The sequence below is a fragment of the Procambarus clarkii genome, chromosome 2, assembly GCF_040958095.1.
Source record: "Procambarus clarkii isolate CNS0578487 chromosome 2, FALCON_Pclarkii_2.0, whole genome shotgun sequence".
Lineage (NCBI taxonomy): Eukaryota > Metazoa > Arthropoda > Malacostraca > Decapoda > Cambaridae > Procambarus > Procambarus clarkii.
In genome coordinates, this window is record NC_091151.1 from 19889385 (window position 1) to 19914945 (window position 25561).

The window sequence follows — 25561 nt, forward strand, 5'->3', positions numbered from 1 at the left end:
ACATGATAATCACCTACAAAATTCTCAGGGAAATTGACAGGGTGGACAAATGCAAAATCTTCAGCACGGGTAGAACACGAACAAGGGGACACAGGTGGAAACTTAGTACCCAGATGAACCACAGAGACATTAGAAAGATTTTTTCAGTGATGGAGTTGTTATCATTTGGAATGTACTAATTAGTGATGTAGTGGAGGAAGACCCCATACATATTTTCAAATGTAGATTTGATAGTGCTCAATAGGCTCAGGCATCTGTACACCAGTTGAGAGGCGGGACCAAAGAGCTAGAGCTCAACCCCCACAAGCACAACTTGGTGAGTTCAACTAGGTGAGTACATACACAAACACACCCACACTACAACCACCCATACCCTCACTACACCCACCAACACCCTCATTTTACCCACCTACACTCACCAATTAACACACAAGCAACCATAGACACACACATTAAGTAATGGTTCTTAACCTAAATTAGAAACGTTTTAAAACCTCATTTCTAAGTTTACTATAAAGGTCTACGAATTGGTTGACTGAAATTATCGTATTTTATACGTTAAAAAGACGACTTCATATAAATATTTACAGTGTCATCTTCCAGTGACCAATTAAAATTAAAAACGTCAGAAAGTGTTTTGTGTTTACTGGTTAATCTGCTCAGTATTGCAACTATATTGATAGTAAAGTGTTTGCTTCTAAAAATTAACGCAACAACAATGAATCTACCTTGGTCTAACGTTAAATGTAACATATACTTAGGAAATTTTTATTTTGTGCATCAATGCCAACTGCCCTGGACCTAACCTCTGATACCAGGATATTGGTTCAATATTGCATTTTATGCTTAGTCATGTATTTTTTTGAGGGGTGGGGGTGGAGGATGTTGGGTTTACATCAATACAACCAACCTGACCCAACCTAACCAATTGTAACCTGGGCTTATACAGATATGTGCTACTAATGGGCATTTTCTCTAAATCAATTCAACCTTGCCAATCTTAACCTAACCTCATATATCGGATCAGATCGCCATTTTATATCATATTCTTTGGAAATTATATTATTAACTATATTCATACCATTAACATAACCCAACTTTATTTAAATTAATCCTAACTGAGGTTAGGGTTAGGTTATAATTGTTTTAAATTATTTTATATTTGTTTTTATAAACTCCCAAAAAACTTTTTCATAACATAATAGAAAACAAGATGCAAAAAAAAAAATCAACCCGTTGAAGACAAGAAAAAGTTTTCTGGGTTGTATGTTACCTGTAGATGATGTTTTTCTCTGCATATATATTCTCATGTACACTAATTTTAATATGACTTACATTCATGTTTATAGTTATATTTACTGGTTAATTGTGGGTCAGAATTGTAAGGTTGTAGAAACAAGTTACAACCTCACCTATTCCTTCCTGCCAGTACCCGCTTTCCTTGCAAAAAACTTGAGATTCTAATTATCATATGTAAGATTATTACATAGATTGTAATAATCAATAGATTACATAGAAGTAGATTGCCAAAAGATAGAGTTCTGTTTACTCCTGCATCTCATATCAAAGGTAATGCAGTAGAGCCAGTATTTGGGTAAAATGATTTAAAGTTGAACAGAATTCCTATGGGAGTTAGTGTACAAACAGACGCAGACATAATCTGTAGTGAGGTTGTGGTGACTGGCAGTCCGTGCCACTGACCAGTGTTGAGACACTCTCTAAGATGTGCCTTCAATTGTTCTTCTTTCTCCTTCAGAGACCTTGAAGAGTAACATAAATTCCTTGAGACTCTAAGGAGATAATTTGAAGAGATAAAAGAGTAGCCCAGATGTCCCACTACTATGATGTAAAACTATTAAGTCACTATCAATAATATTTTGTATAAATTGAATATGAGATTTTGCCAAATGTTTCTAATATTTGGTATAGATGATTAATTAGTTCCCATTTAATCTATGACTCATATATGCTTCCTTGCAATATTGATTATTCATGGAGGTACCAAGTGTGTCAATTAAGAGAATACAATAAGTTTTCAAAGTTAGCAGACTTATATGATTATTTCCATATATAATATGATTGGATAAATTGCTTCGATTATTAACTTGAGAATGGTCCAGGACGGACCGAAACGCCGTCGTCCCTTCACTTTCTAGTGTGTGGTTTGGTCATCGTATGATTTATAAGTTGCAGCGAGTTTTACTTCCTGGGAATTACTCTAGATGATTGCCTTGCAAGCCAATATTTGTGAGTGAAAAGTGAATTCTTAGAAAGCACAGTGCTTAAAACTATGTCCAGGAGAGAGGTCCAGGCTAGACTTAAGGGTATAAATAAGTGCATCATTAGGTAACTCTGAGAGAACAAACTCCTTATTACATTGAAATAACCAGAAGGATATCACTCACTTTTACATGTACAGTATTTTCTTGAGGGAATCAGAGACAGTTCAATATCGTTACATACAGATAAATATTATAACAGTATTCGTACAGTTTATCATATATAGTATTTACCTTCATTAAAATTTATGTTAATTTTCCATATATAATTCAAATTAACCAAACTTAGTTGGTAAGCATTCTGCTTCACTCAAGAGGTTCAGCGACTTCGCTCCCGAGCTTAATGTTTTTGGGGAAAATGACATCAATCAAGTTTTCAAGAATTTCAAAGGTCCTCATAGTGTGTGGCGGACTCCGCCAAGCGATCGTCATCAGCAGTGTCTGGATGCAGCATGTCTTCAAACCAAATCCATTACCATGAGAAACCACATCCCCCCCTCTCAAACCACCTGCATAGTTATCTAGATATATGTAATGGTCTGAAGGGGCCGTCTTACGTGATTTTAAATGTTGTTTAATGTCAACCAAAGTTTTTTTTACTAGTTGTATATAAGAAGGGCTGCAACTGTTCTATGTTTCAGAATCGCAACATAAATAGAAAGAAAGGGATTTTTTTCAACGAATTTAGACATTTTCATTACGACTCTACAACCACAAGTTCCAAATGATATCATTTCAATAACATTCATTTATCCCATTAGCATATAATAAAGGAGGATTATCAGGAGGATTATCCAAAATATGTTTACTTTTACTAATACATGTTGTCAAATTTTCCCCAAAATATATGCCAATATTTTATGTTTGCAAATATTTATATAATCAATAAATGATTTTGGGAATAAAGTGTTTTGTAGAGATTGTAGAGACGTAAATTCTACATATAACGTGTAAATTTCATGTAAATTGAGAAAAATGAAAGAGAAGAGGCAATTTTATATTACTTGACAATAAATAAGATCAAAGATTCTGCCATCTGTGGTTGAGGTTGAAATCAACCAATTTCTTCTAAAATTTGCACCCTTACAGATAGACCTACGTTCTGTAAGGTGTATACGTTTCAAGCAAATCGGCAGATAAATATGCTATGAGAAAAAATCGAGAAAAAAAGTAAAAAATATATATTTTTTTTTTAAATTTTTTTTTGCATAAAACTAAATACTAAATACTTTATTATATGCTATTGTGATCTTAGAGTCAAATACATAGATTTTAGTTGACACTTATGTTTGAAGTTAATTTTTTACCATTTTGGAAACAGTTTGACACATAATTCAATATTTTTTCTCCCTCCCTATTTATCCTACGATGCTGAGACTTGGACCAGTTAACCCAATTTCATATACAATTAACCAAAAAAGTTTGATTGAAATCGAACCAGTTTTCATTTATTGCCTATTTTTGTAAAACATCCCCTGAAAGCATATTACGATTCCAGTAATAGACTGGGTGTAAACTGGCAAATTAACCTTTGTCGTAAACAGAGATTATTGTAAAGTTATAACGTTAATGTAATAGAAATCGTTTGTTTAAAATATAAAAAGAGTACGCTGAAAACGTTTTCTTTTAAGAATTTGGCTTTCTGTTAACGAAATTCGAGGGCAAATTGAAATAGATTAGGAATTCTAAATTTCACATAATCGTCAATATTACATTGTATTAAAGTAACCAATCGTATTTTTTTTTTGAGATATATACAAGAGTTGTTACATTCTTGTACAGCCACTAGTACCCGTAGCGTTTCGGGCAGGTCCCTGGAATACGATCCCCACCGCGGAGAATCGTTGTTACAACCAAGTACACATTTTACTGTTGCGTTAAACAGAGGCTACAGTTAAGGATAGTATTGAAACGTATTGAAACCTAGCCTAATCAAACTAAATCTTAACCTAACCTAACCAACCTAAATCGTAACCTAACCTAACCAAACTAAATCTTTACCTAACTAAACCTTAACCTAAAACCTAAAATAAACTTAACCCTTCCCTAACCATGGGAAAAGAGTAAATAATTGCATAAATTATGTAGTCTTTCCCAAGTCATTCCTTGGAGGTGATATCCTCCCTGAGGACAGATTGCTGGATGTGACCAGAACTGTGTAGATGATAGGTAAATATGCCTTACCGTTACTAGGAGGTCATCAAGTCCCAGCCAATAGTCGGAGTTGTTACCGAACACCGAATAGGACACCACCCGCTGCTTGTGTTTAGCCGCCCACGCCCGCCGCCCACACGAGCCGCCCACGCCATCCAGCGACATCTTCCAAACTTCCTTCTCAGGAACGCAGACCTTCCCATCACATCTGCAGCGTCCACCATCCCACCATGGGAGATGTTCCTCCTGTCAATCACCATACAACTATTATTATCATTGTTTACTGTCCCACCATAGGAGATGTTCCTCCTGGCAATAACTATACAACTGCTGCCATCAATTATTACAGTGTAGCAAAAATGTGTCTCTGCCATAGTCTCACACCTGCCTCAGCCTCAGTCACATATACTCCTCATCAGTGACATGTTTTCCAAAGAAAGATAATAATTGTCGTCTTGCAGAATAAAATGATATCACTCCGCCAGACATATGACAAAAAAACAATAATTTAACTTGTGTTATTCCCATTTTTCCAAAACCACGTAAATAAGGTTCAGATTACTGTCATATTTTCGGAATTGGAAAAAAACAGTCCTTGTAAGCAGGGATGAACGAGCGGTGCGAGGAAGCAAAAAACTTGAGTAGGGAACTGGAGACGAGGCAGAGAGGGGAAGTACAAAGCGGTGGCCCATCCACCGTGGATTTGAATTTGGGTTTATTTATGGAAGGCTGGATGGAGCGTTCTTGACCGTGCACACTGGGATTGGGCTCTCAAAGCGCTGGCTGTTGGTGAGTGGAGTTAGTTGGTGGTAGTTTGTGGTGTCACTTTATTCATGGGTCTTCATTCATCATTTGTCGGTCTTCTGAGTGCAAGTATCTTCTTCTTGGACTTCTTGGCTCTCTTGCTTCTTGTAAACATGATTGTTTTTTTGCAAAGATATTCCTGCACGGGCCCTAAGCCTGTGACTGGCCCACTAAGTATTGTTTGTTTCTGTTTTACTTGGCGGAGTATGAGTATTTATGACTCGTATGGTCGCTTCAGTAAGATTTTGTCCCATGTGTTTAACAACTTCTTCTGCTCTGTTGAATCTAAGTTGAAATCTTAATGGGTTTGTAACTATGCACTGTGTTAGATAATGTTCCAGTGGTCTGTCGGGCATTTCTTCAGCATTGATATTTCCTCTCATCTTCCAGAAACTGTAAGCCTGTTTCCCATGCACATGAGTATCTAAGCCTGATGTGATGTAAGTGTACTTCTGTTGTTCTACTGCTCCATTTCATCAAAGTGCTTCATAGTTCGTTGAATTCTTGTACCAACCAGAAGATCTTGATGTTTGTTACAATTGTTATGTTGTGGTCAATGTACATCTTCTGCATTGCTCTGTTTCTAATTACTTTCTTAATCTGTGATAAACTCTGCGGTATGTAAATGTCTACATTTCTTCTTTTAGTTGCAAGTTTTGCAACTTCGTCTGCAATGTCATTTCCTATTATTCCCCACATGACTTGGCACCCAGTTGATAAGTACCCGACGGCCATGACGTTTGAGTGTTTGAGGAGGTGCTGTGGTTCGAAGTTGTAGGTGTGGTGTCAAGTAGGAAGTCTTCAGGGCTGTAGTAAACTTTTGTTGAGAAAAGGGTGGTGTCCCAACTGAGACTTCTTCATCGGACGATTCAGCCGAGTCAATAGTAGAACCGGTGTTCCTTGAAAGATGAGCAGCAAGGGGCCGTGGAGAGGGCTGTGGAGTGGGAGCTGTAGCTGCAGCAGGAGTAGGAGGTTAAGTGGGTGCTCTCCGGTCCATGGAAAGTCGGTTGTAGGTGCAGGCACGACGGCAGGCTGTTCAGCTACAGGGACGGTGCGTGGTACCGAAGCAGGTGTCGTCGATGTGAAGGCGTTGGCTCTGGGGCAGCAAGCACTGTCTCAGGAATACAGATGGTTGCTAATCCATTAGCAATATCCAGTGAGTTGAATGTTGCAACGAAAAACGATTGTCCTACCCAGCAATCCTCTCAGCGAGGCGGAGAATAGCTGGTACAATACAACCATTTGAAGCAGGTCGAAGCTGGGATGCTGAATGGGCGTTGGGTCCCCAATGAGGAGCATTGAAAGTTTGGGAGGTGGAAACACTGTCTGGTAGAGTAGGAATACCTTCTGGTTGGTTAGTGGACGCTGAAGAGTTGGAGCTGGTGCTGGTGGAAGCGGTGTTGCTGGTGAAGGAGGAAGGTTTCCTCGAGTCAATCAGTATTACTTCCTGTCTGCGTGGGCAGTGATGTGAAAGTGGAATGTGATCACCATTGCAGAGTAGGCATGTTCGAAATCAGCCTTGCAAACTATGTAGCGGTGGTTCACAGAGCAGTTACTGTACTTGTTGACACATTCCAGGCATTTATTTGTGGAGTGTGTGTACTGGTAACACTTGAAACACTGTTTAAGATCGTAATAGCGTTTCTTCTGAACTTGGGCTGGTGGAATTTTGACACCAAAGCACTTGAGCCCCTGTAGGATAGCAAGGCCCGCTGCAGCTACCGACGGGAAGGTCAATTTCCTGGTCAAGTGGGGTTTGTCTCTATAACTGATTATTTTTATGGTGGTTGGTATCATGGAAGGTGTTAGGATTGGGGTATGTTATAGGATTACTATTAACCTTAATATTAGGTTCGTAATGTTAAGAGCCGATACTCATTTGTGTATAAGGTATATAATGTTTATATTCATGGTACCTAAACCCGGTGACTACATTCTATACTGTAAATAAACGCCATGTGCATCACACGTTCGGTTCTATTCCCGCCGAATATAAGAGCGGCGACGAGGATTAACAAGAGCTGATGAGCCCGGGTAGAAGACAAGATGAAAAGCATCAGAGAGCAGAGTATGTTGTGTTGACGGGCGGAAGAACTTAGACAACAGTGAGTTGTGTTCAACCCATAGCCATGGCCGATCCCTCGAAGGTCTCACTAGTACAAATGGAATGTTTGATGCTACCAAAATCTCGTTGACCTGCGGCTGAGCCTGCTGGAAGCAAACTTCGAGTATCATGGGAAAGCGGTGCTCTTAGTTTCACTAAGTACAACAGTATATAGGATCTTGGGTAACGTGTATGCGCCAGAGCTACCCCACACGACGACCTATGAAGACTTGATTTCCTTTGTTTAAACGTATCGTATTATTAAACGTAATAAACGTATTAAACGTAAACGATAAACCTTCATATCACAGGAGTTTGATGGATTTCCAGAAAAGGACGAAAAAGCAGCATGAATCCTTTCAGGATTTATATGCAGATTTGAAGGCGTTGGTTAACAACTGCAATTTTGGAATACAGTTTGACTGACGGATGAGGGACCAGTTGTTCATTGCATTAGAAAATTAGATATTTTTCCTTAACCTGGTGGCGGAAAACTTGGATTTACAACTGATGACTTCATGGACGGTGTTTGAGAAGATTTTGAACTTGGATGGGGCTTTCGGTGGTTAGAAATCTCCTACCCAAGACATTATAGCCTTATATCAAGCACAGATGTATGTACGAGTCCCACACCTGCCTCAGTCACAGTCATATACAGTTAGGATCCATAGTCATGCACAGATGTATGTAAGAGCTACACACCTTCCTCAGTCACTGTCACATATACTCTACATTCATATTCAACCACAGATGTATGTAAGAGCCACACACCTGCCTTAGTCACAGTCATATTCTCTCAACGTCCATAGTCAAGATCAGATGTATGTAAGAGCACACACCTGCCTCAGTAACAGTCACATATACTCTTAATTCATAATCAAGCACAGATGCATGTAAGAGCTACACACCGGTCTCAGTCACAGTCATATATGCTCATCATTTATGGCCAAGCACAGATGCATGTAAGAGCCACACACCTGCCTCAGTCACATTCATATATACTCCACATTCATAGTTAAGCACAGATGTATGTAAGAATCACACACCTGCCTCAGTCACAGTCACATATACTCCACATTCATAGTCAAGTACAGATGTATATAAGAGCCGCACATCTGCCTCGGTCAGTCATGGACATGTCTTGCCACATATGAACCTCCAGCCTCACCCATATTAACTCTCACAACAGTAGTGAGTTCACCATCGCCTCACTCATAGTACCTCAGTTACTTCTTTCTCATAATGAGTCACAAGGAACATGGTGTAGAGACGAGTCATACTCACACACAAGGAACATGAAGAGACGAATCACACTCACACACAAGGAACATGATGTAGAGACGAATCATACTCACACAAGGAACATGAGGAGACGAATCACACTCACACACAAGGAACATGAAGAGACGAATCACACTCACACAAGGAACATGATGTAGAGACGAATCACACTCACACACAAGGAACATGATGTAGAGACGAATCACACTCACACACAAGGAAACATGAGGAGACGAATCTCACTCACACATAAGGAACATGATGTTGAGACGAGTCACACTCACACAAGGAACATGAGTCACACTCATACACAACAAACATTAGTCACACTCAGACACAGGAAATATAATGTGAGAAATAAGTCACACTCACACACAAGGAACATGATGACAGACGAGTCACATTTACACACAAGGAACATGATATGAGCGACGAGTCACACTCACAAGGAACATGATGAGAGACACGAGTCACATTCATATACAAGGAATATGATGTGGGAGAAGAGTTTCACTCAAACACAAGAAACATGATGAGAGACAGGCACACTCCCACACCTAAGGAACATGATGTGATAGACAAGTCACACTCACACGTGTTACGGCCCTCTCGGGTCGTAACCGGGTTCTTACTCTGATGTTGTTAGAGGAAGGGTATCCGGCCCCAGCCAGTAGTGGCTTTCAAGGGATGAGATCCGTAACGCAAGTAAATTAAAGGGGAAGGGAAATAAAGTAAAAAACTTAATAATATAATTAACACCTTCACCAATAAATATATATAAGAAGATTACATGGGGGGGGGATTAAAAACTATTATATACACTGTTGTCTTCTTCTGAAGACTCTGGATCTTCACGGTGCTCACGATGCCAAGCTCTTGGTGCTCTTGTGGCCTCACGACGAATCCTTCGAGAATCTTGAGTCTACCCCGGCCACAGGCCAGCCAAAGCACAGTTCCACTGGGGGCACCGTCGTGGAGGCCGTCAACCACAAGTCCAGCAGATAGCTGGCAGGTTCCAAATCAGCGACGCTGGTTTAGGCCAGTCCACGATCGATACTAAGGTCGCGAACCCTAGTCAGGAGCCTCGTGTGATACCACAGATCACTCTCCTTGCCACAACTCCCCAGTGGTTAAACGTCTCCACCAGTCAGTCCCGGGTATGACAATCCTTCAACTGCCACTTCACAGGCAGGGTACCACCACAGTGTTCATCCGGGGGGCGACTCACAGCTGCTGCAGCAAACACTTGGTGACGAGACGGCTGCCTTGGGTAGACTGACTCAACTTCCATTACAGCAGTCCCAGGTCGACTCTGTAATCAGACACGTCATCAGTAAACAGGGACACACTAAAGGGCATGTCACTTACCGGCTCAGACCCAAATGCCCACCTATCCACTCCATAGATGGCGTTGCTGTCTGAGCTCCACCTCACCAGAGGTCAGCAGCGGCTGTGTTATGAGCTAATCAGGACTGGAAACTGGCCCTTGTGGCCAGTACACCTCGTCCTCACCAGGTGTCGTCGTCCATTTGGAGGGGGTTTCGGGAGCTGACCCACAGATGGCGCGGTCGTCACTGCTCCGTGCTCGGACGTTGGGCTCGGGTCCGTAACAACAAGGAAAATGAGTCAATCATACACAAGGTCATGAGTTACACACTCACACACAAGAAACATGAGTCCACACTCACATTCAAGAAACATGAGTCACACTCACATTCAAGAAACATGAGTCACACTCACATTCAAGAAACATGAGTCACACTCAAGAAACTTGATGTGAGAGACAAGTCACACTCACATACAATGTCTGAACCCACAAGAATGAGAGGAAACGACGAACCAGGGAGACTCGACCTAGTCTTCACTCTGAGCGACTCCGACATAAGGAAAATCGGCTTCCAGGCCCCGGTAGGAATGAGCGATCACAGTGTACTGACGATTGAGTATCTGGTTGAAGAAGGGTTAATATACTCAAGGAAGGGACGCAGAAAGCAAGTGGCCGGATTCCGGAAGGGAAACTATGAGGAGGTAAGAAAATTCCTAACAGATATAACATTGGAAACAGAGCTCAGGAGAATGACGGCCCAAGACATGATGGAATACATCACGCAGAAGTATAAGGAGGCAGGCAGACAAGTTTATCCCAGTAAAAAGGGACAAAATTAAATGCAGATGAGAAACCCATGGGTTAATCAAAGATATAAGCTAGCAAAGCAACTAAGTAAAATGGCGTGGAGAAACTATAGAAATAACAGTACATTTGATAGCAGAGAAGGACACCAGAGTGCCAGGAATGAATACGTCAGGGTGACAAAAGAGGCAGAAGGGCAATACAAAAACGACATCGCAAGCAGGCAAAGACTCAACCTAAAGTGTTGCACAGCCACATCAGGAGAAAAACAAACAGTGAAGGAACAGGTAATGAAACTGAGGATAGGGGCAGACAGATTAACTACAAGGAATTGTGTGAATCTGTGAATCTCAGTAAGAAATTCCAAGGGGTCTTCACATTTGAGCAAGAAGAAGTTCCTGGGATAATAGAAGAAATAGTTAACCAGGCGCAACTAGAGGAGGTTTGGGATTACCAGTGGGGATGTTAGGAAGCTTTTGCTAGAGTTGGATGTGACAAAGGCTATTGGCCCGGATTGAATATCACCATGGATATTAAAGGAAGGAGCAGAAGCTCTGTGCCTGCCACTCTCCATGGTGTATAACAAATCACTGGTAAAGGCGAACTGCCAAACATTTGGAAGACGGCTAATGTAGTCCCAATATACAAGAAAGAGGGATAGACAGGAATCACTGAACTACAGGCCAGTGTCCCTAACGTGCATACCATGCAAGTTGATGGAGAAGAATGTCCGAAAAACGCTAGTGGAACATCTGGAGAGAAGGAACTTTGTGACACAACACCAACATGGGTTCAGGAATGGCAAATAATAACTCATAGGGATGACAAGTAATGACAATAATTTAATTCTACGATCAGGCAATAAAAATCTGGCAAGAAAGAGGAAGGTGGCAGACTGCATATTTTTGATTGCCAGAAAGCCTTTGACACAGAACCACACAAGCGACTAGAGCAAAAAGTTGGAAATGCAGGAGGGAGTGAATGGGAAGGTACTCCATTGGATAAGGGAGTACCTAAGTAACAGAAGACAGAGAGTCACTGTGAGGGGTGAGGCCTCAGATTGGCGAGGCGTCACCAGTGGAGTCTCGCAGGGTCCAATCCTTGAACCTATACTGTTTCTGATATATATGTAAATGATATCCCAGAGGGTATAGAATCATTCCTCTCATTGTTTGCTGGTGATGCAAAAATTATGAGGAGGATTAAGACGGAAGAAGATAGTATGAGTCTACAAAATGACCTAGACGAATGACCCAGACAAACTGAATGAATTGTCCAACAAATGGCTACTCAAGTTCAACCCGAGTAAATGCAAGGTAGTGAAACTCGGCAGAAACAGTAGGCCAGACACAGGATACCGAATGGGAAATGAAGTCCTTTAGGAAATGGACCGAGAGAAAGATCTAGGAGTTGATATCACACCAAACCTATATCCTGAAGCCCACATAAAAAAATTAATACCTGCGGCGTATGCGAGGCTGGCTAACATCATAACTCCTTCAGGAACCTGTGCAAGGAATCATTCAAAACCTTGTATACCACATATGTAAGACCAATCCTGGAGTATGCGGCCCCATCATGGAGCCCTTATCTTGTCAAGTACAAGACTAAGCTTGAAAAAAATCAGAGGTATGCCACTAGGCTAGTCCCAGAACTAAGAGGCATGAGTTACGAGGAAAGGCTGCGTGAAATGCACCTCACGACACTGGAAGACAGAAGAGTAATGGGAGACATGATCACTACCTACAAAATTCTCAGGGGTACTGACAGGGTAGATAAAGATAAACTGTTTAACATGGGTGGAACGCGAACAAGGGGATACAGGTGGAAACTGAGTACCCAAATGAGCCACAGGGACGTTAGAAAGAACTTTTTCAGTGTCAGAGTAGTTAACAGATGGAATGCATTAGGCAGTGATGTGGTGGAGGCTGACTCCATACACAGTTTCAAGTGTATATATGATAGAGCCCAGTAGGCTCAGGAATCTGTACATCAGTTGATTGACAGTTGGGAGGCGGGACCAAAGAGCCAGAGCTCAACCCTCGCAAGCACAACTAGGTGAGTACAACTATGTGAGTACACAACAAACATGTGCCACATTCATACACAAGGAACATGATGTGAGATACGAGTCACACTTTCACACAATGAACATAACCTGAGAGATGACTCACACTCACACACAACAAACATGAGTCGCACTCATACACAAAGAACATGATTCACACTCACATACAATAAACATAAGTCACACTCACACACAAGAGACATTATGTGAGAGACGAGTCACATTAGGAAAAGTTACGTTACAAGGAACTTGAGTACAATTAAAATCAAACAACATGAGACACTCACACACAAGGAACATGATGTAACGGGGGCCAGCAGTTCTCAATGTAACCTTCAGTCCAACTCTTCGAATCAAAAACGTTTGATCGCTTAGATATTAAACGACCCGAGGACACTGTACCTTCTATGCTACACTGCAAACTCTGAAATCGCCGGCACCACCTGTCTTCATTCAACTCATTGAATAATTCTCCCAATTGACGGTGAAGCAGAAAACCGTCAATTAGGCATTATCCCCGAAAGTGGATCCCCAGTTATCCGAAAGGAGGGATGAGGTTTCTTTAAATATATGAAATTAACTAAGTTACAAAAGGGATTATAATATATATTAAAATGACTGAGGGATGCTTGTAAAGTTCACTGGAGTTGACTCGACAAAAAACACAAGGAAAAATATAAATGGGTGGGAAATTCACTACACAATAGACTGCATTCAATTACTCATTTATTTTACGAAAAGTTGTTATTTGAACACCCCCAAAACTGAAATATATTCTAACTGAAATTCTTTCTAAAATAGAGGCAATGGTATATGCTACGAAATAATGTGGAATATAATAACCGCACAAAAACTACGTGATAACATACTTTTACCTTAAATACCCCAACCAGGCCAAGATGTTCTGCCTCGGCCTTGACTTTAGGGAGCCGGTCGGCCGAGCGTACAGCACGCTGGGCTTGTGATCCTGTGGTCCTGGGTTCAATCCCGGGCGCCGGCGAGAAACAATGGGCAGAGTTTCTTTCACCTTATGCCCCCTGTTACCTAGCAGTAAAATAGGTACCTGGGTGTTAGTCAGCTGTCACGGGCTGCTTCCTGGGGGTGGAGGCCTGGTGGAGGACCGGGCCGCGGGGACACTAAAGCCCCGAAATCATCTCAAGATAACCTCCAAGATAACCTTGGCTCCAGGTAGAGGAGTCCCACCTCCAGTTGATGCTCAGTTCACACTGACTAAATTATCCTCTGACCTCCGTGAGGCTGACCTTGGCTTAGTTGCCATACCTCATCTTCACAGATAATTAATAACTTAATCCTGTACTGGTCATTGAAAATGACTTAATTATTATTTCAAAACAATTGGAAAATTATCTAGGTTACGGACCAGGGTTGACTATTAAATCCAATAATAAAAATTACATAATTTAAATGAATTAACAATTTAAAATGGTTACCTTACCTTGAGGTTACCTTGAGGTGTTTCCAGGGCTTAGCGTCCCCGCGGCCCGGTAGTCGACCAGGCCTCCTGGTTGCTGGACTTGTCAACCAGGCAGTTAGACGCGGCTGCTCGCAGCCTGACGTATGAATCACAGCCTGGTTGATCAGGAATCCTTTGGAGGTGCTTATCCAGTTCTCTCCTGAACACTGTGAGGGGTCAGCCAGTTAGGGCCTTATGTGTAGCGGAAGCGTGTTGAACAGTCTCGGGCCTCTGATGTTGATAGAGTTCTCTCTCAGAGTACCTGTTGCACCTCTGCTCTTCAATGGGGGTATTCTGCACAATATGCCTTGCCATCTGGTCTCAAGTTTAGTATTTCTGTGTGCAGATTTGAGATCAGCCCCTCTACTATTTTCCATGAGTAAATTAGTATGTATCTCTCCCGCCTGCGCTCAAGATAATACAGATTTAGTCTCTTTAGTCCGTCCCAATAGTTTAGATAATTTACTGAGTGGATTCTAGCAGTAAAGGATCTCTGCACGCTCTCCAGGTCAGCAATTTCACCAGTTTTGAAAAGGGCTGTCATTGCGCAACAGTATTCCACTCTAGAGAGCACAAGCGTCTTGAAAAGTATCATCATCGGTATAGCATCTCTAGTGTGAAAAGTTCTTGTTATCCATCAGTCATTTTTTTTGCCGTTGTGACGGCTACTTTATTGTGTTCTTTAAAGGTAAAGTCCTCCGACATGAGTACATCTAAATCCCTTACATTGCCTTTTCGTTCTATGTTATGATTTGACTGAGTTTTGTACGTGGTTTCTGTTTATACATTTTCATTTTCTCCATAGTGCAGGAGCTGGAACTTATCTTCGTTAACATGATATTATTTTCTGTAGCCCATAGAAAGACTTGATTTACATCTGACTGAAGGTTTGCCGTGTTTCCTATGTTGTCTACTCTCATGAAAATCTTAGAGTCATCTGCAAAGGTTGATACAGTACTATAGATTGTGTCCTTGTGTATGCCCAAAATGAGGATGAGAAAAAGTACTGGAGCAAGTACAGTACCTTGGGGGACTGAGCTCTTCACGGTTGATGGACCGGATTTAATTTTGTTGACAATTACACACTGGGTTCTGCTGGTCAGGAAATTGTAGTTCCATCTGGCTATTTTTCCGGTAATTCCTCTTGAACGCCTTTAATGTGCAATAACCCCATGATCACATTTGTCGAAGGTTTTTGCGAAATCTGTGAAAATTACATCAGAGTTTTATTTGTCTTCCATGGCATTTATTGCCATGTCATAGTGTTCCAGCAACTGTGACAGGCAATAGCACCCTGTTCTGAAACCATGTTGTCCAGGGTTATGGAGATGCTGTGATTCCATGTATTTTGTGATCTTACTTCTTAGCACTCTCTCAAAGATTTTTATGATGTGTGATGTTAGTGCTATCGGTCTGTAATTATTTGCCTCTGCCTTATTTCCTCTTTTATGGAGTGGTGCTATCTCTGCCGTTTTTAGTATGTCAGGGATAAAAGCCAGTGTCTAAGCTTTGTCTCCAAAGAATGTGAAGGGCCTGCGATAGTGATTTTTACATTTCTTGATGAATATAGAGTTCCAAGAATCAAAGCCTGGTGCAGAGTGCATAGTGTGACGATAATCTCTTTCAAGAGAGATTGAGCCAGGTCTTTCCTACATAAAGTTACTTATATATATACAACAATAAGATGCTACCTTCAAGATACGTCTACCAGTAGCACAAAACGTTTTGACTAGGAGGCAAACGTACCCTAAACTCCCCCTACTCCTCACTCCCTCCACGCCGGCTCGCCACCGTCATCAACCAGCAAACTACCATTCCCAGCCTGCCTGCTTCTGATTGGTGACCCGCCGACTGCACACCTGCACCTCTGCACCTCAGCGCCCTCTACTTAGTCGATGTCTGGGCTTGAACCAGTCATTGAAGTTAGAATATCTTGTGCTCTCAAGCTGTGAACAACTAACTGATATACGCTCTGTCTATCAGGTGGATGTTTCTCAGCACCTGCTTATTTCATTTTGTCTTTATATTATAGAGTAACGTCATCCCTGTTCTTAATTTTTATGTTATATTTTTTGACTTGTTTGTTTGCACTGTACATAGCCAAGGAATTGTCTATGTTTTTAATTTGCTTTCAATTTAATTAAAGTTTCATTATTCATACTATGTGGTTTGCATGAATTCCCTTACTTTACCACAGACAACAGCCAAGCAGTCGATCTTTTTTTTTTTAATGTGAAAGGCATTGACACCAGCCATAAGGAGGACTGTCGAACATCTACACTCCTTCATTTTCCCGTCACATTTAATGGGGGCCTGTCCTAGGAGCCTCACTCAGGTACTAGTACCAGAACATCAATTTGTGGTAAGCGTACTTGGCTTTGATACAGTTGCTTTTCAATATTTTCATTACTTTTAATATTTATATGGTGCTGTGTGTATTGTGCATTCCGAGAGTAGCATATTGTGAGTGTTGGATAACTTTGGCTTACGTGGTGACTGGAGGCCTCAGTCATTCTCTTAATTGGTCATCCCTCCCTCCGTGTTATTACTCGTGTTTTCCACCTTTTGTCCCTAGGATATTTCTCAATCTCAGACAGATCATCATTTTGGTACCCTGATACTTTAATTTCTCTTCGGGTCAAAGCACCCTATCTTCTGCAATCCGACCGAAGGAGGATACAGAGGGCCATAGTTCCTCTAGCACGGACAACGTTGCTGAATTGGGACCTCAACAGCAGTTCTCGTCACCAGTTGACACTCGCGCCCCTACACGTCGGTCAGAAATGATGATATTTACTTAGGTAGGGAATTAGCTTTCTTTTTTCAGAGCACAAAAGTTCGCTAATTCTGTAAGTATCATATTTCATTTAGTGGGAAAACCCTTGCTTCTGTCCTATAGAGACCCGGCAAGGTATCCCTACATTCTTGGACTACCTTATTCACTTTTGAAACAATTAAATGTTTCATTTGTTTTAGAAACTATCGGTTTCATTTATATAGTAGGATTTTCTTGCCCTTATTCTCTTACATTGAGTACCGGTACAAGATTTCCTGCGATTTTGATTGACTACTCATTTACCCTACTAAAATTAACGTTAATTGTTAACGATTAAAATTCCACAGGATAGTTACCAGTTGCCACGTTATCCTGTTACTGACACTTCCATATCACAAGTATATTCGTTGTACATTCATTTGCTATTTTTCAACATGTTTCGTCTCCAAGCTTTTCGTAACGATCCAGCAGGTGAAATAGGGAACTTAATTTGTGCCAAGAAGACCGAATTACAAACTCTTGCACACGAGTATCAACTAGATGTTCCCCATGCAGCCAACAAAAATGACTTGCACAATTTAATATTGGATCACCTCTTAGATGAAGGGAAGATTGACTCAGAAACTCACGAAAATTATTCTATTGCAGATAGACATGCTTTTGCAACTATGAAGTTGAAGCTCGAACTTGCAAAGATCGAGTGGGAACAACAAAAAGAAGCCCTCCAACAACAAAAAGAAGCTCTACAAATGAGGGAAAGAAAGGTGGCCCTAAGGAAAGAAGAACAAGAACGTGAGGCGGCCATAAAGAAAGAAGAACAAGAACGCGAGGTGGCCCTAAAGGAACGCGAGATGGCCCTAAAGAAAGAAGAGCAGGCCCTACTCCAAGAGCGTGAGCGAGTACAGCTTGAAGCAAGACAAGGTCACCTGGAGATGCAACGCGAGCGTGATAAGAAGCAAGCAGATATGGCTTTACCGTGTCGTTAACAAGAACTCGCGTTGGAAACTACACACCACACTCAAGCGCCAACAAGCTACCGCTAGTCTTCCTGTAAGTTTCAATGTCTCCCATGCAAGTAAGTTAATGCCACCATTCATTGAGACAGAGATCGATGTATTTTTCACCACTTTTGAGACCCTAATAAAAAACTTAGCTGGCCTGCAGATCAATGGTCTACCCTTCTCAGAGTGCATCTCACAGGTAGAGCTGTAGTTACTCTCAGTACCTTAGCGTCTGAGAATGACTACCAGACCCAGAAGCAAGCAGTTTTGGACGCCTACCTTCTCTCCACCGAAAGCTAGACGAAAATTCCGTGATTATTTAAAGGCAAGTACCACCACCTTTCTAGAATTTGCCAATGCAAAGAAAAGATATTTCATGAAATGGCTGGAAGCAGCACATGTCTCTTCATTTTCAGAACTCATCAACCTCATGCTAGTTGAGGAATTCTTGAGACGTGTTCCCCCTTCCGTCCGTTTATATTTAGCAGACAAAGAAGAAACCGACTACATCAGATGTGCGAAGTCGGCTGACACCTACAGCCTCATCCACAGGCTAACACCAGAACCACCTTCCAGTAAGAAGTCTTGGTATAGTTATGATAAAGTGAGTACCGATCAAGCGAGCTCTCAATTGTATTGTAACTAATGCAAACTCTATGGACATACCGTAGATAAATGTGGAAAAGCTCAATACAAAGGCAATGAAACTCCTAAACCCAAACCGACTCCTCCTAAGTCCGGTAAGCCTGTGATGAATGTTGGTGTTCCTGTTAATGATCTTTCTCTCTTCAGCAAACACCTGTATCCTGGAACTGTCTCTGCTAGCAGTACAGATTCGGAGGGACGTTTCAAATTGAAGATCTTGAGGGACACAGCGGCTCTTCAGTCAATAATATTGAAATCAGCTGTGCCTAACATCACCTATACCGGGGAAACCGTCCTTATCACTGACCTCACTGCTACCACTCCGTATCCACTCGCCAGAGTCCACCTGGATTGTCCTTTTGTGACCGGTGAAGTCCAAGTCGCCATCAGGGAAAAGCCTTTTTCCATGCCTGGAGTGCAACTTCTCCTGGGCAATGACTTGGCAGAAGATCTGCAACCGTCCAACATGATCATCATGGACAAACCCCAGGTGTGTAACTCTGTAGTGGACAATTCCATCTTTAAGTATGTTTCAGCAGAGGTCCAAGAAAGTGATGAAGTTTCTCCTCCAGTTTTGGTGACCACCCGTGCACAAGCTGCACGCCCGCAACCAGCTTACTCTACTGCAACCGCTGTCCCTCAAGACCATCAGAATCTACCACCGAATCTTACTAGGTTGGAGTTCCGTAAGTTACAGAGGGAGGATCCATCATTAACACCATTATTCTTCCAGGCTGAGACTCAACCTGACAGTATCCCTGGGTTCTTCCTAGAGAATCAGTTGCTCTACCAGGTACAGACCCAGTAAGCTGAAGGAGGATGACGATTGGGCAAATGTCGAACAACTAGTGGTTCCCACCAGCCTACGGCCCGATATTCTACACCTGGCCCACGGAGCACTTTCTCACTATGGTTTTAACAAAACCTACCACGGAATCAGACAAGACTACTACTGGCCAGGTATGGTTAAAGACGTCAAAAGTTACGTGCAACAGTGTCATACATGTCAGATGGCAGGTAAACCTAACATCTCTATTCCCCAGGCTCCATTGACTCCTATCCAGGTGCCTGCGGAACCTTTCCACAGACTCATCATAGACTGTGTTGGTTCTTTACCTCGTACCAGTTCTGGCAACGCCTATATACTAACTATCCTGTGTCCTACCACCAGATTCCCCATAGCAGTTCCAGTAAAGAACATTACGGCTGCTACTGTGGTGAAACAACTATTGAAGATCTTCACCCAGTATGGATTTCCAAGAGAGGTTCAAAGTGACTGTGGCACCAACTTCACCAGTGATCTCTTCAAGAAGACACTGGAAGAGTTCAACATCACACAGGTATTGTCCAGCCCCTATCATCCTGCTTCACAGGGTTCTCTTGAACGTAGTCATCAGACTATTAAAGCACTCCTAATGAAATTTTGCAATGAAACCTTGAAGGACTGGGATAAACAACTTGACCTCATTATGTGCATTTTCAGAAGTCTCCCCAATGAGTCTCTAGGAGTATCTCCTTATGAGATGCTCTACGGACGTAAGTGCCGTACTCCTCTCAAAGCTTTTAAAGACTCTCTACGTAATGCCACCATTCATCAGATGACCCTCAGAATGTGCCCCAGTTTCTTCAAAACTTAAAACACATTCTAGAGAGAGTACGTAAATTTGCTAATGACAATCTATTGAAAGCTCAGGAGAGGATGAAGACTCATTTTGACCAAAGCAGCAAAATAAGGAAATTTAAACCAGGAGACTTCGTGTTGGCACATTTTCCAATCCCTGGTTCTCCATTGCAAAACAAGTTTTCAGGACCCTACCGCATCAAGGAGTGCAGAAACAACCACAACTACGTTCTTGAGACTCCAGATAGGCGGCGGAAGACCCAGTTGTGCCACGTCAACCTCCTGAAGCAGTATCAAGGTACTCCCCCACTGTATTGGTATCATTATCCACATTTAAAGGTCCATACCTCCACAGTGAGACCTTCCCTGCTTCTCCTCCCGAAAGCACTAACACTGAGTCAGTGCCTTCCAACTCGGAAATCCTAACTGATCTTCATACCTATTTGCAGGACAGTAATAGTGCTCCTCTCATCAGAATCTTCAAGGAACATCAGAAGTTGTTCAGCGATGATCCACAGGAGTGTAATGTGGTTCAGCACGACATCCAGCTACTCCCTGACACCCGGCCGATTCGTCAACCTTTCTACCGAATCAGCCCGAGCAAAAAGGAAGTTATGCGTGCTGAAGTACAATACCTCCTGGATCATGGGCTGGCCACCCCTTGTGAGTCCCCTTGGGCCTCACCCTGCATCTTGGTGCCGAAACCGCAAGGTAAAGTGAGGCTGTGTACCGATTACCGGAAATTGAATCTTGTGACTGTCAAGGATGCTTACCCATTACCTAGAATAGATGACATCCTTGACGCCATTGGTAATGCTCGGTATTTATCCCAACTAGACTTACTCAAGGGATACTACCAAGTATGTTTGACAGAACGAGCTAAGGAAATATCTGCCTTCACCACTCCTTTTGGCCTTTACAGATATGAACGCCTTCCATTTGGACTATGTAATGCCCCGGCCACCTTCCAGCGAGCTGTCAACCGCGTCATCCATGGCTTAGATAACACCTACACCTACTTGGATGATATCGTTGTGGCAACCAACACCTGGAACGAACATCTGCTCCAGCTGCAACGATTGTTCGCCAAGCTCCTGACAGACGGCCTCACCATCAACTTGGGCAAGTCCACCTTTGCTAAAGGTAAAGTGCGTTATCTTGGTCATGTGATAGGGAGTGGCAGCCTAGCTCCGTTAAACATACACACTCAAGCCATCCAGCATTACCCACAGCCTACCACCAGGAAGCAGCTCCTGCGCTTCCTTGGTCTTGCCTCCTACTACCGTAGGTTTGTGAAGAATTTTAGTACGGTAGCGACACCATTGATCACTTTAACCAGCCCCAAGCAACGGTATCATTGGACCATTCAGCAAACCATTGCTTTTGAACAACTTAAATCTCTGCTCTGTTCTAATCCCATTCTCGCCTCGCCAGATATCACGAAGCCTTTCATCCTCCATGTCGACGCCAGTGGTACCGGCATCGGGGGTCCTGATGCAACAACGAGGCGAGGAGGTTCTACCTGTTAGCTACTACAGCTACAAGTTAAAACCAACCAGAAGAATTACAGCACTATCGAAAAGGAACTCTCTCCATCGTCCTGAACTTACAGCACTTTGCATCTTACCTACAAGGTGCTCGGTCTACCACCATCTACTCGGACCACAATCCCCTACGCTTCTTGCAGCAAGCCCAATTCAACAATCAACGACTTCTACGATGGGCTTTGTATCTGCAGAATTTCAACCTGGAGATCTTCTACATCAAGGGTTCTGACAACATCATAGCAGACGCCCTCTCCAGAGTCTATGAGGTAGAGGCAGCTACACCTACCACTCTACCATCTGAAGACGTAACTTCACCCTTAGAGCAGGCTTCGGGGGAGAGTTGTGACGATAATCTCTTTCAAGAGAGATTGAGCCTGCTCTTCCCTACATAAAGTTACTTATATATATACAACAATAAGATGCTACCTTCAAGATACGTCTACCAGTAGCACAAAACGTTTTGACCAGGAGGCAAACGTACCCTAAACTCCCCCTACTCCACACTCCCTCCATGCCGGCTCGCCACCATCATCAACCAGCAAACTACCATTCCCAGCCTGCCTGCTTCTGATTGGTGACCCGCACTGCACACCTGCACCTCAGCGCCCTCTACTTAGTCGATGTCTGGGCTTGAACCAGTCATTGAAGTTAGAATATCTTGTGCTCTCAAGCTGTGAACAACTAACTGATATACGCTCTGTCTATCAGGTGGATGTTTCTCAGCTAGCGCTTTATTCTCAGCACCTGCTATTTCATTTTGTCTTTATATTATAGAGTAACGTCATCCCTGTTCTTAATTTTTATGTTATATTTTTTGACTTGTTTGTTTGCACTGTACATAGCCAAGGAATTGTCTTTGTTTTTAATTTGCTTTCAATTTAATTAAAGTTTCATTATTCATACTATGTGTTTTGCGTGTATTCCCTTACTTTACCACAGACAACAGCCAAGCAGTCGATCTTTTTTTTCTTTAATGTGATAGGCATTGACACCAGCCATTAGGAGGACTGCCGAACATCTACACTCCTTCATTTTCCCGTCACAATAGACATACTGTTTATGGCTTCTTTAAAATCCAGTGAGGATAGGGTGATGTTTGATATATGATTTGATGTTGGTATCATATCCATGAAAAATTAATTTAGGTTATCAATCTTTACTGTGTTTAGTGGCTGGCTGAAAACAGAGTCGTACTGCTTCCTCAGTAGCTCGCTCATTTCTTTGTTGTCATCGGTGAAAGTTCCATCTCCCTTATGCAGGGGCCCGATACTAGATGTAGTTTTTATCATGATTTTGCATAGGAGAAAAAATGTTTCTATTTCTATTCCTAACCTTCTTCGCTATTCTTGAGATAGAGTGCGACTCTCAAGTTGTTCTGAGATTCGATTTTTTCGCCTATTGAGGGTACGACGTTCTCATTCCAATCTGCATCTCTTCCTCTTTTTTCTTATGGGTATGCGGTTTGTGCATATTTCTAGGGCTAATGAGCATATTTTTTCTAGGCACTGGTTCAGGTTTGCCTTTTCTGGCTGTTCTTCCCAGCTTATTTCTGTGAAGTCTTGGTTTATTTGCTCCCAGTTTATCTGTTTATTATTGAAGTTGAATTTGCTGAAATCTCCTCCACCGGGAATCTGAACTGGTTTAGATGGTATACTTGTCATACTTGTCAGAACTTCAATTAAGTTGTGATATGAGTAATAGGTATTTGTAATCATTATGTTCCTGATCATTTCATCATTATTAGTGAAAATGACGTCCAGCGTGTTCTCCTTCCAAGTTGGTTCTACTATTTGCTGGTTTAATGTAGGTACATGGTTATTTTGAGAGATTATCTTGAGAGGATTTCAGGGCTTAGCATCCCCGCGGCCCGGTCCTCGACCAGTCCTCCTTTTTGTTACCCCCCCCCTCGGGAAGCAGCCCGTAGCAGCTGTCTAATTCCCTGGTACCTATTTACTGCTAGATAACAGGGGCATCAGGGGTGAAAGATACATTATGCCCACTTGTCTCCTTCGGACTACGAATCCGAAGCGCTGTCCATTCAGCTGTCAGTCGCCTATATGGTAGGTACATATTTTCCACAAGCTTGGATGTTCCCATCCTAATATTCGTCTGTAGTCGCCGACCATGTGGAGTGGCCTCTTTACTTTAAATTGTCGTTAATTTAACATAATTACATATCAAAAGACGTTATTAATTCCAGTTACTTTAATACATGAATTTCTCTAACTTGATGAATTTGACACAAGGAGCATGTGGCACTCCGTGTTTCCACACAAAATTTCAAATCCCTCAGGAGGGGAATGACCCTTCCGAGCATTTTAGGTCAACTTCGAACTCGCAGCATATTTTTACAAACGGCGTGTAATACCTTCTAGTGAACGACAGCTTATATTATATTAGATCTACAGCCTTTTATATTAACAGTTCTACTGTTACAATGAGTAACACACATACACAAGGAACATGAGTCACACTATCACACAGGGAACATAATGTGAGAAGTGAGTTACACTCACACCCAAGGAACATGAGTTACGCTCATAAAAAAGAGGGCATGAGTCACACTCATACACAAGTAACATGAGTGACAAACACACAAGGCATGTGAGTCACACTCACACACACAATGAACATTATGTGAGAGACAAGTTACACTGACACAAAAGGAACATGATGTGAGACGAGTCACGCTCACACAGAAGAAAAATGAATAACACTCACACACAAGGAACATGACATGACAGACGAATTGCACTCATGCATTAGGAACATGAGTTACAATCGCACACAAGGACCATAATATGATATACGAGCCACACTCACACAGAAGGAACATGACATGAGAGACGAATCACACTCAAACACAAGGAACATATTTTACATTTCCACAAAACGAACATGAATTACACTCTCACACAAGGAACAGGATTTACTCTCATGCAGAAGGAACATGAGTCACACTAACACTGAAGAAACATGAGTTACACTCACACTCAACGAAAGAAGTAAAACACATGGAACTTGTTGAGATACGAGATACACTCACACACAAGTAACATGACGTGACAGACGAGTCACACTCACACACAAGGAACATGAGTAACTCTCACACAAAAAGAACATGACGTGAGAGACGATTCAAACTCACACACAAGGAGCATAAGTTACACTCACACACAAGGAATCTGAATTACACTAACATACAAGGAACATGAGTTCCTCTCATACAGAAGGAACATTAGCCACACTAACACTTAAGGAACATGAGTTATACTCACATAAAAGGAACATTTGTTACTCTCATACAAAAAGGATAATGAATCACACTTTCATTAAATGAACATGAGTTACATTCACACTCGAGGAAAAGAAGTAACACTCATACACAAGGAATATGATTCACACTCACAAACAAGGAACACAAGTCACATTCACACATACTAGACATAAGTCACACTACCACACAAGGAACATGAGTTACTCTCATGTACAAGGAACACGAGTCACACTTACATACAAGGAACATGAGTCACACTATCACACAGGGAACACAATGTGAGAAGTGAGTCCCACTCACACACAAATAATGTAATGTGAGAGACGAATTACTTTCACACACAAGGAACATGATTCATACTCACACACAGGGAACATGATTCACACACCTTTCTCATCC

General features: G+C 42.0%; 1 protein-coding gene across 1 annotated transcript in view; it reads right to left on the reverse strand.

Annotated features, from left to right (window-relative positions):
• LOC123762360 (uncharacterized) overlaps positions 1–25561 on the reverse strand; it is a 164351-nt gene that overhangs the window by 118844 nt on the left and 19946 nt on the right. Inside the window, exon 2 of the mRNA XM_069323937.1 lies at positions 4464–4679. Within this exon, the coding sequence (XP_069180038.1) occupies positions 4464–4679 (216 nt within the window). The remainder of the gene's footprint in view (positions 1–4463; positions 4680–25561) is intronic.